This window comes from Oncorhynchus mykiss, chromosome 2, assembly GCF_057628025.1.
Source record: "Oncorhynchus mykiss isolate SJ-2025 chromosome 2, ASM5762802v1, whole genome shotgun sequence".
Lineage (NCBI taxonomy): Eukaryota > Metazoa > Chordata > Actinopteri > Salmoniformes > Salmonidae > Oncorhynchus > Oncorhynchus mykiss.
In genome coordinates, this window is record NC_143023.1 from 9,696,296 (window position 1) to 9,712,111 (window position 15,816).

Genomic DNA, 15,816 nt, shown 5'->3' on the forward strand with positions numbered 1-15,816 from the left:
ATCTTGCCTATGCTGCTCTGTACCATCACTCATTCATATATCCTTATGTACATATTCTTTATCCCCTTACACTGTGTACAAGACAGTAGTTTTGGAATTGTTAGTTAGATTACTTGTTGGTTATAACTGCATTGTCGGAACTAGAAGCACAAGCATTTCGCTACACTCAGGTCACCATTTCAGTTATATATTACTTATCTGTCTAAATGTAAGTGATATTAATTCATACACACCAGGTCACCATTTCAGTTATATATTACTTATCTGTCAAAATGTAAGTGATATTAATTCATACACACCAGGTCACCATTTCAGTTATATATTACTTATCTGTCAAAATGTAAGTGATATTAATTCATACACACCAGGTCACCATTTCAGTTATATATTACTTATCTGTCTAAATGTAAGTGATATTAATTCATACACACCAGGTCACCATTTCAGTTATATATTACTTATCTGTCAAAATGTAAGTGATATTAATTCATACACACCAGGTCACCATTTCAGTTATATATTACTTATCTGTCAAAATGTAAGTGATATTAATTCATACACACCAGGTCACCATTTCAGTTATATATTACTTATCTGTCAAAATGTAAGTGATATTAATTCATACACACCAGGTCACCATTTCAGTTATATATTACTTATCTGTCAAAATGTAAGTGATATTAATTCATACACACCAGGTCACCATTTCAGTTATATATTGCTTATCTGTCAAAATGTAAGTGATATTAATTCATACACACCAGGTCACCATTTCAGTTATATATTACTTATCTGTCTAAATGTAAGTGATATTAATTCATACACACCAGGTCACCATTTCAGTTATATATTACTTATCTGTCAAAATGTAAGTGATATTAATTCATACACACCAGGTCACCATTTCAGTTATATATTACTTATCTGTCTAAATGTAAGTGATATTAATTCATATACACCAGGTCACCATTTCAGTTATATTTTACTTATCTGTCTAAATGTAAGTGATATTAATTCATACTTCATACACACCAGGTCACCATTTCAGTTATATATTACTTATCTGTCAAAATGTAAGTGATATTAATTCATACACACCAGGTCACCATTTCAGTTATATATTACTTATCTGTCAAAATGTAAGTGATATTAATTCATACACACCAGGTCACCATTTCAGTTATATATTACTTATCTGTCTAAATGTAAGTGATATTAATTCATACACACCAGGTCACCATTTCAGTTATATATTACTTATCTGTCAAAATGTAAGTGATATTAATTCATACACACCAGGTCACCATTTCAGTTATATATTACTTATCTGTCAAAATGTAAGTGATATTAATTCATACACAACAGGTCACCATTTCAGTTATATATTACTTATCTGTCTAAATGTAAGTGATATTAATTCATACACACCAGGTCACCATTTCAGTTATATATTACTTATCTGTCAAAATGTAAGTGATATTAATTCATACACACCAGGTCACCATTTCAGTTATATATTACTTATCTGTCTAAATGTAAGTGATATTAATTCATACACACCAGGTCACCATTTCAGTTATAAATCAACATTGTGAAATATTATATTTCAGAAAAATCACAACAAGGTTGTTTTACATTATATTACATATTTCAAATATATTTTAACATAATATGCTATTTTCAAGTAGACAAAACTAAATGCACTGAAAAAGGTTTCAGTGTATGGGCTTAAGACACGGAGTTAAAAAAATATCAATCTGAATACTGAGGATTGGATTTGGCAGAAAAAAACTAATGTAATCCCTTCCAACCTTAACTAAAATTAGCGTAAATACAGCTAAAATAAACGTAAATAAATGTAAAATGTAATGAAAAACCAGGGGGATTTAATGTAACATTGTAACATAAAATATAAAAGGTATGAAACCGTGTGACAACTGGAACTGGAAGTAACTCTACTGTATGTTGCCTCACTATTAATGTAAAATCAATAACAAGCGCTATCACATAGTGTCTAACAGAAAAACCCAAAGTAACAGACCTCAATATAGTTTCTGCTGTTTGGTCTTAAGAAATGATGTCAAAGGAAGCAGATATCTGTTAGACAAATTATCAAAACGAAACCTTTATAAAACTCATGTAAAGATACATATGGTTAATATGGCTGAGATATATGTTAGTTTGCATCCTGTGTAACAGAATCTGTCCATACACTGGTTCTGGCTTTGTATGAACAACATCTAGCAATATAGTTTAAGTATCTAGCCCCAATTAATAATTAAATATAGCTATAATTATGTTTACGACATGAAGTGAACTCTAAGAAGAAACTCTGACAAAGTGGGCAAAGACACGACACAATACAAGAACAAGAACAAACATTGACTTCATCTTCGCCTCCCCCTCTGCATCGTAACAAGGACCTCCATATTCAAAGACAGTGGGAACTGCAGTAAGCTTGATCAAAGGGCCTCTGTGGCCTCAGTTCTACAGTTGTTACCCATTTGAGCTCTCCAGCATGCTCATTCTTCTCCTCAGTGGGGTTCTATGGTTCTATGGTTTGGGGAAGGCTGAGACCCTGAGGATCTCCAGACAGTTGACTGCGATTAGCGCCCCGGTCAGCTGCCTCCACTGTCTGGTGATTGGGCTCTTCATCTTGTCTAGGGCCAGGTGGAGGTCCTGGATCATGTCCTGGTAGCCCTCCCCGTACAACTGGCTCCATGAGTACAGGAAGTCATAGGCAGGTTTCCACATAGACTACAATAGAGAGAGGAGGATCCACAAGTTCAGTTGATAGATTCTCGAACTATCAACTAACTATCAAATCAGAGTTTATTCGTCATATGCACAGGATACGCAGGGTGTAAATGGTACAATGAAAGCAGTGGAAATAAATCTACAGCACATCTATAATGGACTATACAAAAAAAGTATTGGTAAAGCCTCCCTAATCGTTGTCTGTTGATCCAATGAGATCATGAAGGGGTGATCTCCTAAGAACAACACATTTTCCTAAATAGAACAAATAAAAGTCAAATGAACTAACCACGGCGCTAACTTCTCCACTCTTCCCCCGGTGTGGTGCCTCGTAAGCAGCGATCTGAGCACTGGAGAGTTTCCCCAGCCTCTCAGCGAGCTCCCTCCACCTGATACCCAGCTCCACCGCTGTGGACAGGATGACCGTGTTCTGGATCAGATGAGCCACTAGAGCCTGAGAGTCCATCTTCAACAGACCCTAGGATGGAAAAAGCAACATACAAAACACTTACTTGAAATGCAACAAATGAAGTGCAATTGGAAAAGAGAAAAAGTCATTCAAAACAAAGGTCAAGCTGGTTTGAAGATTCTTCTCTAAACCGGAATACTATCAAACATGTCCCGTCCTTTCTACACTTACGATCATGAGCTTGTGCTGGAACTTCTTCTTGCTGTTCTCAGTGTGGCAGTCCTCCTTCAGTTTCTCCAGCACGCAGGCCACCTTCTCGGCTTCTGTTTCAGCATGTCTCCGTGTGATTGTGTCCAGCAACAAGCTCGAGTAGCCCAGGGCATCAGCGAAGCCCCTCCAGCTGGGGATGTGTTCAGTCACCAGTGTCTGGATGTCTGAGTAGATGTAGGTGAGCTTCTTGAACGGCAGTGCCATGTTGTCCAAGAGGGTCTCGGTGGTGAAGTCAGTGCCGTTGAAGTCGATCACTTGGTCTCGGGTGATGAGCTTGACGTTCTTGCAATGGACCAGGCCGGTCCTGCCTCGGAGGAAGCCGATGTACCACTCCTTGACTTTGGACTGGCCCACCGACCTCACGGTCTCTCTGGAGAGGAGAGCCACGGTGTCACCCTTGAAGTACTCCAGGAGGTACTCCACTCGCGGTTGACGGAGCACTGACTTCAGTGCCACCCCGTAACACTGCACCTTCACAGGTCTGGTCCAGAATTTGGGGAACTCTGGGACGGATTCCTCCGGTATAGATAGCGATTGACACATTTTGTTTCGCATGGGATCTCGCTTTTCAGAGCGAATAGGTGCCGCTGCAGGGGAAGACACCTGGAACTCTGCTACTGTGACGCTGTTTGAATCCCTCACCTGGAGGCATAGTTTAAAGGAATCCATCTCCCCATTGCCCATCTTGGCCAGCTCAAGAGGCAGGTGAATGACTTTACCCAGTTTGAGTAGCCCTTGTTTCACCTCTTTCCTTTTATCCTGGGCTTTGACTTCGAACTTTGACGCTATGACGGAAGTCACAATGTGTAGGTCATTCAGTCTCTCTGGGCTAAACTGGTGCTTCTCCCAGAGCTGTAGCACCAGAGGGGGCAAGTTTCTGTTGCCCCTGTGGATGTCTGAGAACGGAAGCCTCGGTGGAACGTTATCGTGGCAAGAGACGACCACGACCACTTTGAAAGATGGATGGATATACTTTGGGCCATAAACGGCGACGGTGACTTGACGATGCAGGTAATCCCAAACGGATGTAGCAGGGGGCTGGATAACCGAGGCCTCTGCGGCTACAATAACATAGAAATGAGACTTTAAGTCTTGAAGATTCATCTGCATGATGTTCTTGTAAATGTAACAGTCCTTCACTTTCTGATAAGGTCCCTCTCTCTTGTTGGACACTAGTCCCACAAATGTGGTCATGACCTGACTTATCGGATCCTTCTTGACCTCTGCGACCATTTTCATTTCCAGCGTGATGGATTCCTTTCCGCTCGTGTTGCTGAGACTCACCTCCAGGAGCGGACTCACGGTTGTCATGTAGTTGTTGTTCAGCCCGTGAGGGGGCTCCAGGATGGCTTTCAGTGCAACCTCCTGAACCTCCCCAGCAGGAACATGGCCCTCTGGGATATGGGCGGTAATATCAGAGTCTGGTAACTGTAGTGACCCTCCGCTGTGACCTATCTTGCAGACTATCTGAGAGTCGGTGGCTTGGGTCTGGGCCCATCCTGGACTCTGACTCATCAGGCCTAGGTCAAGACATGACCTCGTTAGCTGCCTGTGACTCAACCAGGCCATTTTGTACGCCTCCCGGTCATTTTTCAACCACTCAAAATCTGCATTCAGAAATGGGCCTGCTGACAATTTGAGGCCATTTTCCCTTTTCGGTTCCTTTCTCTCCTGGTCGTCGAGAATATCCGAGGCACTCCTCCATCTCCCTGATTGTCTTATGCTCTTTTGCTTCGTATCCGCAAAATGGGCGAAGTTTGTTTCGTCCGAAGATGTGCTACTGGCGTCAAAGTTCTCAGTGTCAAACAGAGTCGAAGGTTCATCTTTCTGTACTGATAGATCAGCGTTGTTTAATGTTTTGTCATTGTTTGTGTGTAAAATGTCATCCAAAAACGGATTGGATATAGACAGTTTGTTCCAGAATGGATTTGTGGTTTGACTTCCATGTTTGACCTCCGGCTGCAACACAGGCCACTCTGAATGTTTTGCCACTTGATTTATTATGTAACTACTCCCTGTGAAAATACAAAATATCTGTGTCAAATCAAAGCCTTACTTACTAATATAAAACATACATATGAGAGCATGGTAAAATCACACAGAATGGGCTTCAATACTGGTTGTTGCTCTTTAAAGAGGCATTATTTTAAACGAGGGTACCACTCAAAGGAGCTACTGTACAAAACACATAATGCAATCCTCTATTTGAAACTGTTTCATAACCAGGGTTGCAAACATCTAGTAACTTTCCCAAGACTACCAGGCTTTCCAAAAATCCCGTTTCTGGATTTCCTGCTTATTCTCTTCTGATTCCGTGAATCTTCCAACTGGAATCTCTGGAAAACCTTGGAAACCTATTAATGACATCTAGTTCAAAGACAATATATTTCATAAACGTTAGAGTAGGCTACCATTTAAATTGTTGATGTTCAGCGTTCCAGTGTCATCTAGATCAATCAACGTCCCCTCAGATTTGCTCCTAATGAGACTTCCTTGGCGACGAAATGACTTTGCTCTGACAGCTGCCATCTATACATCTGTAAACAATAAGATTCATAAGTTACACACACAATTACTACACCTCAAATTGCAATCAGTTGGCATAATAATATAGAGTACACAGTATAACCTATATAATATTTTTCAGAATTCGGAGGGTTGCCGTGGCTCGAATTCGGGTCCAGCGGCTGTGAAGCCAAGACATTAACCGTTATGCCAAGAGGTCCGAACCACTTGACAAGGTCGCTAGGTGTCGAGTTAAGGTCGCTAAAATATATTGGCCAATGTTATATGTTTTCTACCCTGGCTGTTTATTCTATAAAACGTGGCTACAAACATGATAGTTTAAGAATACGGATAAAGTAGCCTACAGCGGAATCTAAAAAAAGCCTATGAAAACACAGAGAAACAACATATCTAGATAGGCCTACAGTTTCTTTCGTTTACCAAAAGTTGTTTTGTAGTAGGGCTGGCCGATATCTCAAATTCATATTTTTGGGCCCGATTGCCCAGCCCTATGCCATTGTTAGTCATTTTCCTCCACACTGGTTCACACCTGAGATTCTTTACCTGGGGCTACCTGTGGGATTAGTTTGAGGTAACCTATTTTACAGAGCATAAAGCATGAATTCATTCAGGCTGTAATTTGTTTGCGTAAAGGGATACTTCTTATGATTCATGTATACCCTATGTTGCTGTCGCAGTGAGTCAGTAATAATTAATTTGGGTTGTACACGAGTGCACACAAACAGGTTGCTCTTGTCTGGGATTCAACAATCAGTTATTCCGCAAAGCCGATTCTTGAATGTGTGGGTGGGTGGGTAGCCAACCCTCCTGTCGAATTTCACCTTCGCGTTATCTCGAAATACAGAAGCCTTGTTCAGGCGCACCTGTTACATAGCCTACCTTATCGTTGAGAAAATATATAGAGACAGAGCTAGGTGTGAATAAACCATCATCATCGACAAACCATCATCAAAATGTGGCTACATACAGTATGACTATTGTAATAGTTGATTTTTCACATGTAGAAATGCTGCTCCTCTGTCTATGCCAGATTTACAAAAATACTGTTTCCGCAGAGTCAACAGGTGTATTACAAACGCTCGCTTGTGCGCTTCAACTACGGTAAACCAGTGGCTATGTAGTTCTGTAAGATGAAATATATATATAATAATAAATAAATATATAGCGTCGCTGTCAAACTTTCAAACACAAGATAGACCTACCTGTACTATGTTCATACAAATGTTATGATTCCGTTCAGCTACTAGATTTGCACACTTGCCTACAATTTCCAGCGTCGGTAGAAAGAGCAGAAATATTGTAACAATACTTACTTACCATGTCTCGCCAAACTGTGTATCAGAGATGTCGGGAATCTCACTTTTGATCCATGGTAATAAGGTTTCCGCCATAGCCTTATTTAGACACTAACCAAATCATATCTTTACACCTTCACGCCACAGCTCTCGGCTTCTGTTTGCTTTGAAACTACAAGCATTCCGGGACTAGTAGTTCAAAACAATGAGGCTACTCTTCAAATGAGCTGGTTTAACTTTATTATACAACTACAATATCCGTAATGCAATCCTGTATTTACGCAAAGAGTGTTGCAACACCTGAAACTGCAGCAGAAACTAGGTCGGTTCAGTGTTCTGTCATTACGGTAGAGATACTTTTTTTTTCTCCCGCGGATGCAATTATGTGAAGGGCAGACAGTTCAATTACAAAATTGGTTCATCATGCATAATCATTTAAGCTATTATAAATAATGGGTCATAATAACACACGTATAAGCTATTTACTAATTGCTTTAAACAAAGAGTTTTGATTAGAAGTTATATATTGTGTTACTCAATTAGTGCATTTAGTGTATGTGTTTGGACATACCTACTCACTTAAGGGTTTTTCTTAATTTTTTTACTATTTTCTACATTGTAGATCAATAGTGAAGACATCAAAACTATGAAATAACACATATGTAATCATGTAGTAACCCAAAAAGTGTTAAACAAATCCAAATATATTTGAGATTTGAGATTACACATTGTAGAAAATAGTAAAAATAAATAAAAACCCTTGAATGAGTTGGTGTGTCCAAACTTTTGGCTGGTACTGTATGTGAATAACATTGTGATCCTCTCTCTTAGTATAAACGTGGGTGTTTCTTCCAGCCAATGCCATACAATTCTCCTTCCGTGGCCTCCAATTGCTCTTAAATACAAGTAAAACTAAATGCATGCTCTTCAACCGATCGCTGCCTGCACCCGCCCACCTGTCCAACATCACTACTCTGGACGGCTCTGACTTAGAATACGTGGACAACTACAAATACCTAGGTGTCTGGTTAGATTGTAAACTCTCTTTCCAGACCCACATCCAACATCTCCAATCCAAAGTTAAATCTAGAATTGGCTTCCTATTTCGCAACAAATCATCCTTTACTCATGCTGCCAAACATACCCTTGTAAAACTGACCATCCTACCAATCCTCGACTTTGGCGATGTCATTTACAAAATAGCCTCCAATACCGTACTCAACAAATTGGATGCAATCTATCACAGTGCCATCTGTTTTGTCACCAAAGCCCCCATATACTACCCACCATTGCGACCTGTACGCTCTCGTTGGCTGGCCCTCGCTTCATACTCGTCGCCAAACCCACTGGCTCCATATCATCTACAAGACCCTGCTAGGTAAAGTCCTCCCTTATCTCAGCTCGCTGGTCACCATAGCATCACCCACCTGTAGCACGCGCTCCAGCAGGTATATCTCTCTGGTCACCCCCAAAACCAATTCCTTCTTTGGCCGCCTCTCCTTCCAGTTCTCTGCTGCCAATGACTGGAACGAACTGCAAAAATCTCTGAAACTGGAGATACTTATCTCCCTCACTATCTTTAAGCATCAGCTGTCAGAGCAGCTCACAGATTACTGCACCTGTACATAGCCCACCTATAATTTAGCCCAAACAACTACCTCTTTCCCTACTGAATTTATTTATTTTATTTATTTATTTATTTTGCTCCTTTGCACCACATTATTTTTATTTCTACTTTGCACATTCTTCCACTGCAAATCTACCATTCCAGTGTTTTACTTGCTATATTGTATTTACTTTGCCACCATGGCCTTTTTTTTGCCTTTACCTCCCTTATCTCACCTCATTTGCTCACATCGTATATAGACTTGTTTCTACTGTATTATTGACTGTATGTTTGTTTTACTCCATGTGTAACTCTGTGTTGTTGTATGTGTCGAACTGCTTTGCTTTATCTTGGCCAGGTCGCAATTGTAAATGAGAACTTGTTCTCAACTTGCCTACCTGGTTAAATAAAGATGACATAAAAATATTTTTAAAAACTATATAAAAAAAAATGCACACCATATGTTTGTGGTGTTGAGTTTGCACTCATATATCTTGTCTAAACTCAATATCCAAACCCAATATGCAAACTCAATATCCAAACCCAATGTCCAAACTCAATGAAAAGTTGATGTGGATGAATTGTGGCCAGAACCACTATTATTGTGGCCAGAGCCGGTGTGGTGTCGTGTTGACCTTGGTCTCTGAAAGTAGCTGGTGTTGGAGGAATGCGACTAAGCGCTCCTGAGTAGATTATGAATGTTCATTTTTTATGGGGAAAAGGAGGTCATACAGCACCTATTTAAAACTCTGGGTAACACATACAATTATTGTGAAAGGCAAAATGCAAATAAAACTTCACTTACAGATTAAGGTTATACCCTTTTGGTGCTCAAACCTCAAATTAAAACTTTTTTTGATAAAACATGATTGATCAAATATTTCAGTATTGTACATATCATACCCCTGAAACTGGTACTGTAGTAGTCGATGCTTTGGACAACTCTACTGACAATGACTTGAAAGAAGTGAGACAGATATGCCTCCTACTGGTCATCCTCAAACAAACTTGCATCACAATGCTGGTTAGATACTATGCTGTTGAGAAAGTTGACTAAAGTCTGCTCTCTAGTGGTGTTCTTAAAGTATTGTTGTGCCAGGATAAACATTTACTAGATGACTGACGGAATGTACATTTAGTGAAAAAGTCTTTCCCCTCATATAGAGCCTTGCTACTCAAAAATGAGTTCATGGACATCATCATAAGGCCCGTTTATACCTGCCACTAACATGCATCCTTTGCCCTGATCTTGTCCCAATCTTATCCGTTTACACTCATAAAATCTGATCAAAATCAGTTCATAATGCATCTGTTAATCATCTACACCTGTCTAAAAATGTGGCCACAATCTGAATGTGGACAAGATCAAGACAAGGGACGCATGTTAGAACCAGGTATAAATGGGGCTAGAGTCTCTGTGGAAAGTAGCAATATGTTAATCACTTTGTATTAAAGGGATAGTTCACCCAAATTACAACATTACTTACATCAGTGGTTCCCTACCAGGTCTACTTGGACCGCTACAGGTACTTGACCTACACACAGAGGGTACTTGAGAAGACTCATGAGACCATAGGCCTACTGGTAAATGGCACATGAGGGGCTCCTTCAGGGGCACTCCGGTCAGAGCTAAATTAAATTGGTGGTACAATAAAAAAAGGTTGAGAACCACTGGAAGTCATCTATTAGCCAGAAGAGACCGTATTCAGCATTTCAAATAGTTTTTAACTGTTAACTTTGGGGCAGCAGCATGTTCGAAATTGCATGAATATATTTTACCCAAATTACAACATTAGGCGATTCATTGCCCTGAAAGCAGTCTATGGGCTAGAAGAGACCGTAATTATTATATATATATTTTTACTTCACAACTGCCACTAACTTCAGACCAGCAACATGTATGAATACATGTCTAAACCAGCTAGGATGGAAAGAAGTACTGTACCAGTCAAAGGTTTGGACACACCTACTCCTTCAAGGGTTTTTCTTTATTTTGACTATTTTCTATATTGTAGAATAATAGTGAAGACATCACAACTATGAAATAACACATATAGAATCATGTAGTAACCAAAAAGGTGTTAAACAAATCAAAATAGATTTTAGATTTTAGATTCTTCAAAGTAGGCACCCTTTGCATTGATGACAGTTTTGCACACTCTTGGCATTCTCTCAAACAAGTTCACCTGGAATGTTTTTCCAACAGTCTTGAAGGAGGTCTCACATACTGTATACTGAGCACTTGTTGGCTGCTTTTCCTTCACTCTGCGGTCCAACTCTTCCCAAACCATCTCAATTGGGTTGAAGTCAGGTGATTGTGGAGGCCATGTCATCTGATGCATCACTCCATCACTCTCCTTCTTGGTCAAATAGCCCTTACACAGCCTGGAGGTGTGTTGGGTCATTGTCCTGTTGAAAAACAAATGATAGTTCCACTAAGCACAATCCAGATGGGATGGAGTATCGCTGCAGAATGCTGTGGTAGCCATGCTGGTTAAATGTGCCTTGAATACTAAATAAATCACAGACATTGTCACCAGCAAAGCACCCCCACACCATCACACCTCCTTCTCCATGCTTCACAGTCGGAACCACATATGCAATGTCATCCGTTCACATACTCTGCGTCTCACAAAGACACAGCAGTTGGACCCAAAAATCTCAAATTTGGACTCATCAGACCAAAGAACAGATTTCCACCAGACTAATGTCCATTGCTCATGTTTCTTGGGACCAGCAAGTCTTGTCATGCCCTGATCTGTTTCATCTGTCTTTGTGTTTGTCTCCACCCTCTTCCAGCCATCTTTCCCATTATCCCCGTGTATTTATACCTGTGTTCTCTGTTTGTCTCTATGTAAACTGGAAACCACATATCCTGAGGCTGCATTCATTGAAGCTGGGGATTTAAAAAATGCTAATCTGAAAACAAGACTCCCTAAATTCTATCAGCATATCGATTGTGCTACCAGGGCTGGTAAAACCCTGGATCATTGTAATTCTAACTTCCATATAAGGCCCTCCCCCGCCCTCCTTTTGGAAAAGCTGACACGACTCAATTTTGTTCCTTCCAGCCTACAGACAAAAACTAAAACAAGAAGCTCCCACGCTCAGGTCTGTTCAACGCTGGTCCGACCAATCTGATTCCACGCTTCAAGATTGCTTCGATCACGTGGATTGGGATATGTTCCACATTGCGTCGAACAACAACATTGACGAATACGCTGATTCGGTGAGCGAGTTCATTAGAAAGTGCATCGGCGATGTTATACCCACAGCAACGATTATAACATTCCCAAACCAGAAACCCTGGATTGATGGCAGCATTCGCGCGAAACTGAAAGCGCAAACCACTGCTTTTAGCCAGGGCAAGGTGACCGGAAACATTACCGAATACAAACAGTGTAGCTATTCCCTCCGCAAGGCAATCAAACAAGCTAAGTGTCAGTATGGAGACAAAGTAGAGTAGCAATTCAACTGCTCAGACACAAGAGGTATCTGGCAGGGTCTACAGTCAATCACGGATTACAAAAAGAAAACCAGCCCCATCGCGGACCAGGATGTCTTGCTCACAGACAGACTAAATAACTTTTTTGCTCGCTTTGAGGACAATAGGGTGCCACTGACACAGCCCGCTACCAAAACCTGCGGGCTCTTCTTCACTGCAGCTGACTTGAGTAAAACATTTAAACATGTTAACCCTCGCAAGGCTGCACTCCCAGACGGTATCCCCAGCCACATCCTCAAAGCATGCGCAGACCAGCTGGCTGGTGTGTTTACGGACATATTCAATCAATCCTTACCCCATTCTGTGGCGGCAGGGTAGCCTAGTGGTTAGAGCGTTGGACTAGTAACCCGAAGGTTGCAAGTTCAAACCCCCGAGCTGACAAGGTACAAATCTGTCATTCTGCCCCTGAACAGGCAGTGTTCCTAGGCCATCATTGAAAATAAGATTTTGTTCTTAACTGACTTGCCTGGTTAAATAAAGATAAAATAAATAAAATTCCCATGAATGTTAGAGCGCTGGATGGGTGCTCCATAGGCCGGGTCACCCACCATACCACCCCCATCAACCTACGAGTGTCAGGGAACCACAGCGAGACGCTCCATTTCCTGCTAGTTAAGTTTCTGCAGGTTCCCGTGGTATTGGGATTCTTTTGGCTCCAGACTATGTGCTTTAGGCTTAGCTTTTGGCTTTAGACTATGTACAGCTGCAGCGATCGGTTAGCTGCTCAGATAGCAGATGTTTGAAGTTGGTGAGGGAGATAAAAGTCTCCAACTTCAGCGATTTTTGCAATTCGTTCCAATCACAGGCAGCAGAGAACTGGAACGATGTGTCGCCCATCTTTTCTGTTATCCCCTGTGTATTTATACCTGTGTTCTCTGTTTGTCTGTTGCCAGTTTATTTCGTTCGTAGAACCTACCAGCATTTGTTTCCCTGCTCCTGCCTGTTTCTTGCTCCTGTTTTGTCTTTCCCTGTTTTTGACCACTGCCTGCCCTGACCCTGAGACTGTCTTGCGTTCTGGACCCTGTTGGAGCGAACCATTAAGGAGAGAGCTGAGCATTAAATAGGTCTAGTTGCCAGGCTGAAATAGCAAGGACATGCACATTAAGAGAAGATGACACCCAGGCCTTATGACACCCAGGCTATACTCTATTTTTGAAAGAGTACATTAACCAAGACCATACAAACATTTATGACAGCTGGACATACTATGGTCAGCAGGATACAGAAAGAAAGATAGAAGCAAGATAACTGGTGACTAACACGTGAAACATAAGCATGCAATGCATACATTATTTTTAGAACATGGAAAGAGTTCTACCATCATTACAACCTAACCAAAAGCAGATATGAGCGTTAGTGGGCGTGAACTAGCTCTGAGATGAGAAGAAAATAATGTATGCATTGCATGCTTACGTTTCACGTGTTAGTCATCAACCCTTACACCCTCTCTGTATTATTGACCCTTGCCTGCCTTGCCCTGTCATTTGCCTGCCCCTGTTTAAGGAATAAACTTTTGTTTCTTCAAAACTGTCTGCATCTGGGTTATAGCTTAAATGTGATAAGTCTCTTCTATTTGGTGTTCTTTAGTATTGGTTTCTTTGCAGCAATTCGACCACGAAGGCTTTATTCACGCAGTTAATAAACCTGAATGAGTATGTGTCCAAACTTGACTGCTCCTGCACGTGGCTGTAACGTGTACGCTAAGAATCGGGAAGCAAGTACAGGTAGTGAATTTAATAAATACCGTAACAAAACATGAAATACGATTAGTGTAGACATGAAACAAAATCAGAATCAATAACGTCTGGGGAAAGAACCAAAGGGAGTGACAGATATAGGGAAGGTAATCAGGAAGGTGATGGAGTCCAGGTGAGTCTCATGAGCGGGAGTAGACGTGACAGTGGCAAGGGGTTAAGCCCTCTCACCTGGTTAAAAGTTAAAAGTTTGTACAGATGTAGAATCTTAATTTGACCTATACTGTCACAGCAAAATAAGGATTTAAACATTTAGGCCATACATTCTGAGCAACAAAAGAGTGATCAAATTAAGATCCTACACCTATAGATTATATCAGTGGGACTGTTTACCTCCAGGGAACCTAGTGGATGCAGGTTCCTGGTGCTTCAAATGCCATAGCAGGTTCATTTAATGTGAAGAAAGTTCATTTACTGTGTGCTATGTTAGCCCTACACATGTGTAGGCTAGTATTGACTCTCACAGTACAGTATGTTCATATTTTAAGCTATACTGATTCACAAACAATTGATATGCAAACATTCATTGTGATATAAAAAGGTCTTTACTTCTTATGCTTTTCCAAATGTTGCATTTGAATGCAATATGAACACAGCATCTACTGTCCATGGGCTTCAATTAAGCCTTAACAGTTACATTTTGTCTAGAGTGGGACCAACAGTTGTTGAGAACATAGTTAGCCTGAACCCTTTTTCTAGATTAAACAGTAAGGTAGTAGTTTATGTAATTCAATCTATCTGGAATGAATGGTTGTACAAGCCAGTGTGTTCAGAGTTCATATATGTTGAACAATACAGTTCTCCAAATACTCAGACAAACCTGTTTTTTCTAGATAGCATCTCATGCATTGTAGATAGCATCGTCTGCATTCTCGCCATGACCTGTGCATTATTCAAACACACGCACACGGTTGTGCACACACACGCACATATCAGGTATTTCTTAGTTCCCGAAACCAGATCATACTGTAGTTCCTCAACAACATGGTGTTAGGAGAGTTCGTTTATCTTAAGTAGCACGATCACTAACATGTCATGAAAGTAATGACACTTTCATGAGATGCGCAATTAAGTAGAGGAAAAAATCAGTAAGGAAAATCAGATCAATGTCAGGTTGATTAATCTGACTTGATCACTGGGTCGAGATTATTAATATTAATACAATTAAACATTTAAATGCTCATTCAAATTAAAGTCTTGGTCCAGATATTATTCTGGACATAAAATAACAAGAAACAAGATTCTTAGGTTGGCATCTAATTTAATCATACGTTTTATTCTGAAAACGAAAAACATTGTTGTCTGATGGGAGACTATCTGCTAGTAAGAGTGGTCTTATTCCACTTATAAGGATTATATTTATTCCACTTTTACTGATATGTGATGGGATGAATGTATGAAGTACGACATTACCATTGGCTTTGAGGGGCCAGTGTTTTGGGCAACCATAGTCCTGAAGAAGAACCATAGTGGGGCCAAACATGATCATCCTAATATTCAAACATTGTATTGATCCTCATGATATTTGGACATTGGTATGATTAGCCTAATATTAAGACATGTTATTGATCCTCCAATATTTTAACATGGTGGGGTGGCAGTTAGCCTAGTGGTTAGAGTGTTGAACTTGTAACCAAAAAGTTGCTAGATCAAATCCTGAGCTGACAAGCTAAAAATCTGTTGTTCTACTCCTG

The 15,816-nt window shown here is 40.5% G+C and overlaps 1 protein-coding gene across 1 annotated transcript; it reads right to left on the reverse strand.

Annotated features, from left to right (window-relative positions):
• Nucleotides 1-1,629: 1,629 nt before the first annotated feature.
• LOC149984831 (metastasis-associated in colon cancer protein 1-like) lies at nt 1,630-7,595 on the reverse strand. The gene is made up of 5 exons (XM_090216409.1): nt 7,280-7,595; nt 5,848-5,973; nt 3,398-5,451; nt 3,047-3,235; nt 1,630-2,757 (listed from the first exon to the last, which is right to left on the reverse strand). Exons 2-5 carry the CDS (start codon nt 5,963-5,965, stop codon nt 2,554-2,556), a joined length of 2,565 nt encoding a protein of 854 aa, XP_090072535.1. The 5' UTR covers nt 5,966-5,973; nt 7,280-7,595; the 3' UTR covers nt 1,630-2,553.
• Between the last annotated feature and the right edge of the window lie 8,221 nt (nt 7,596-15,816).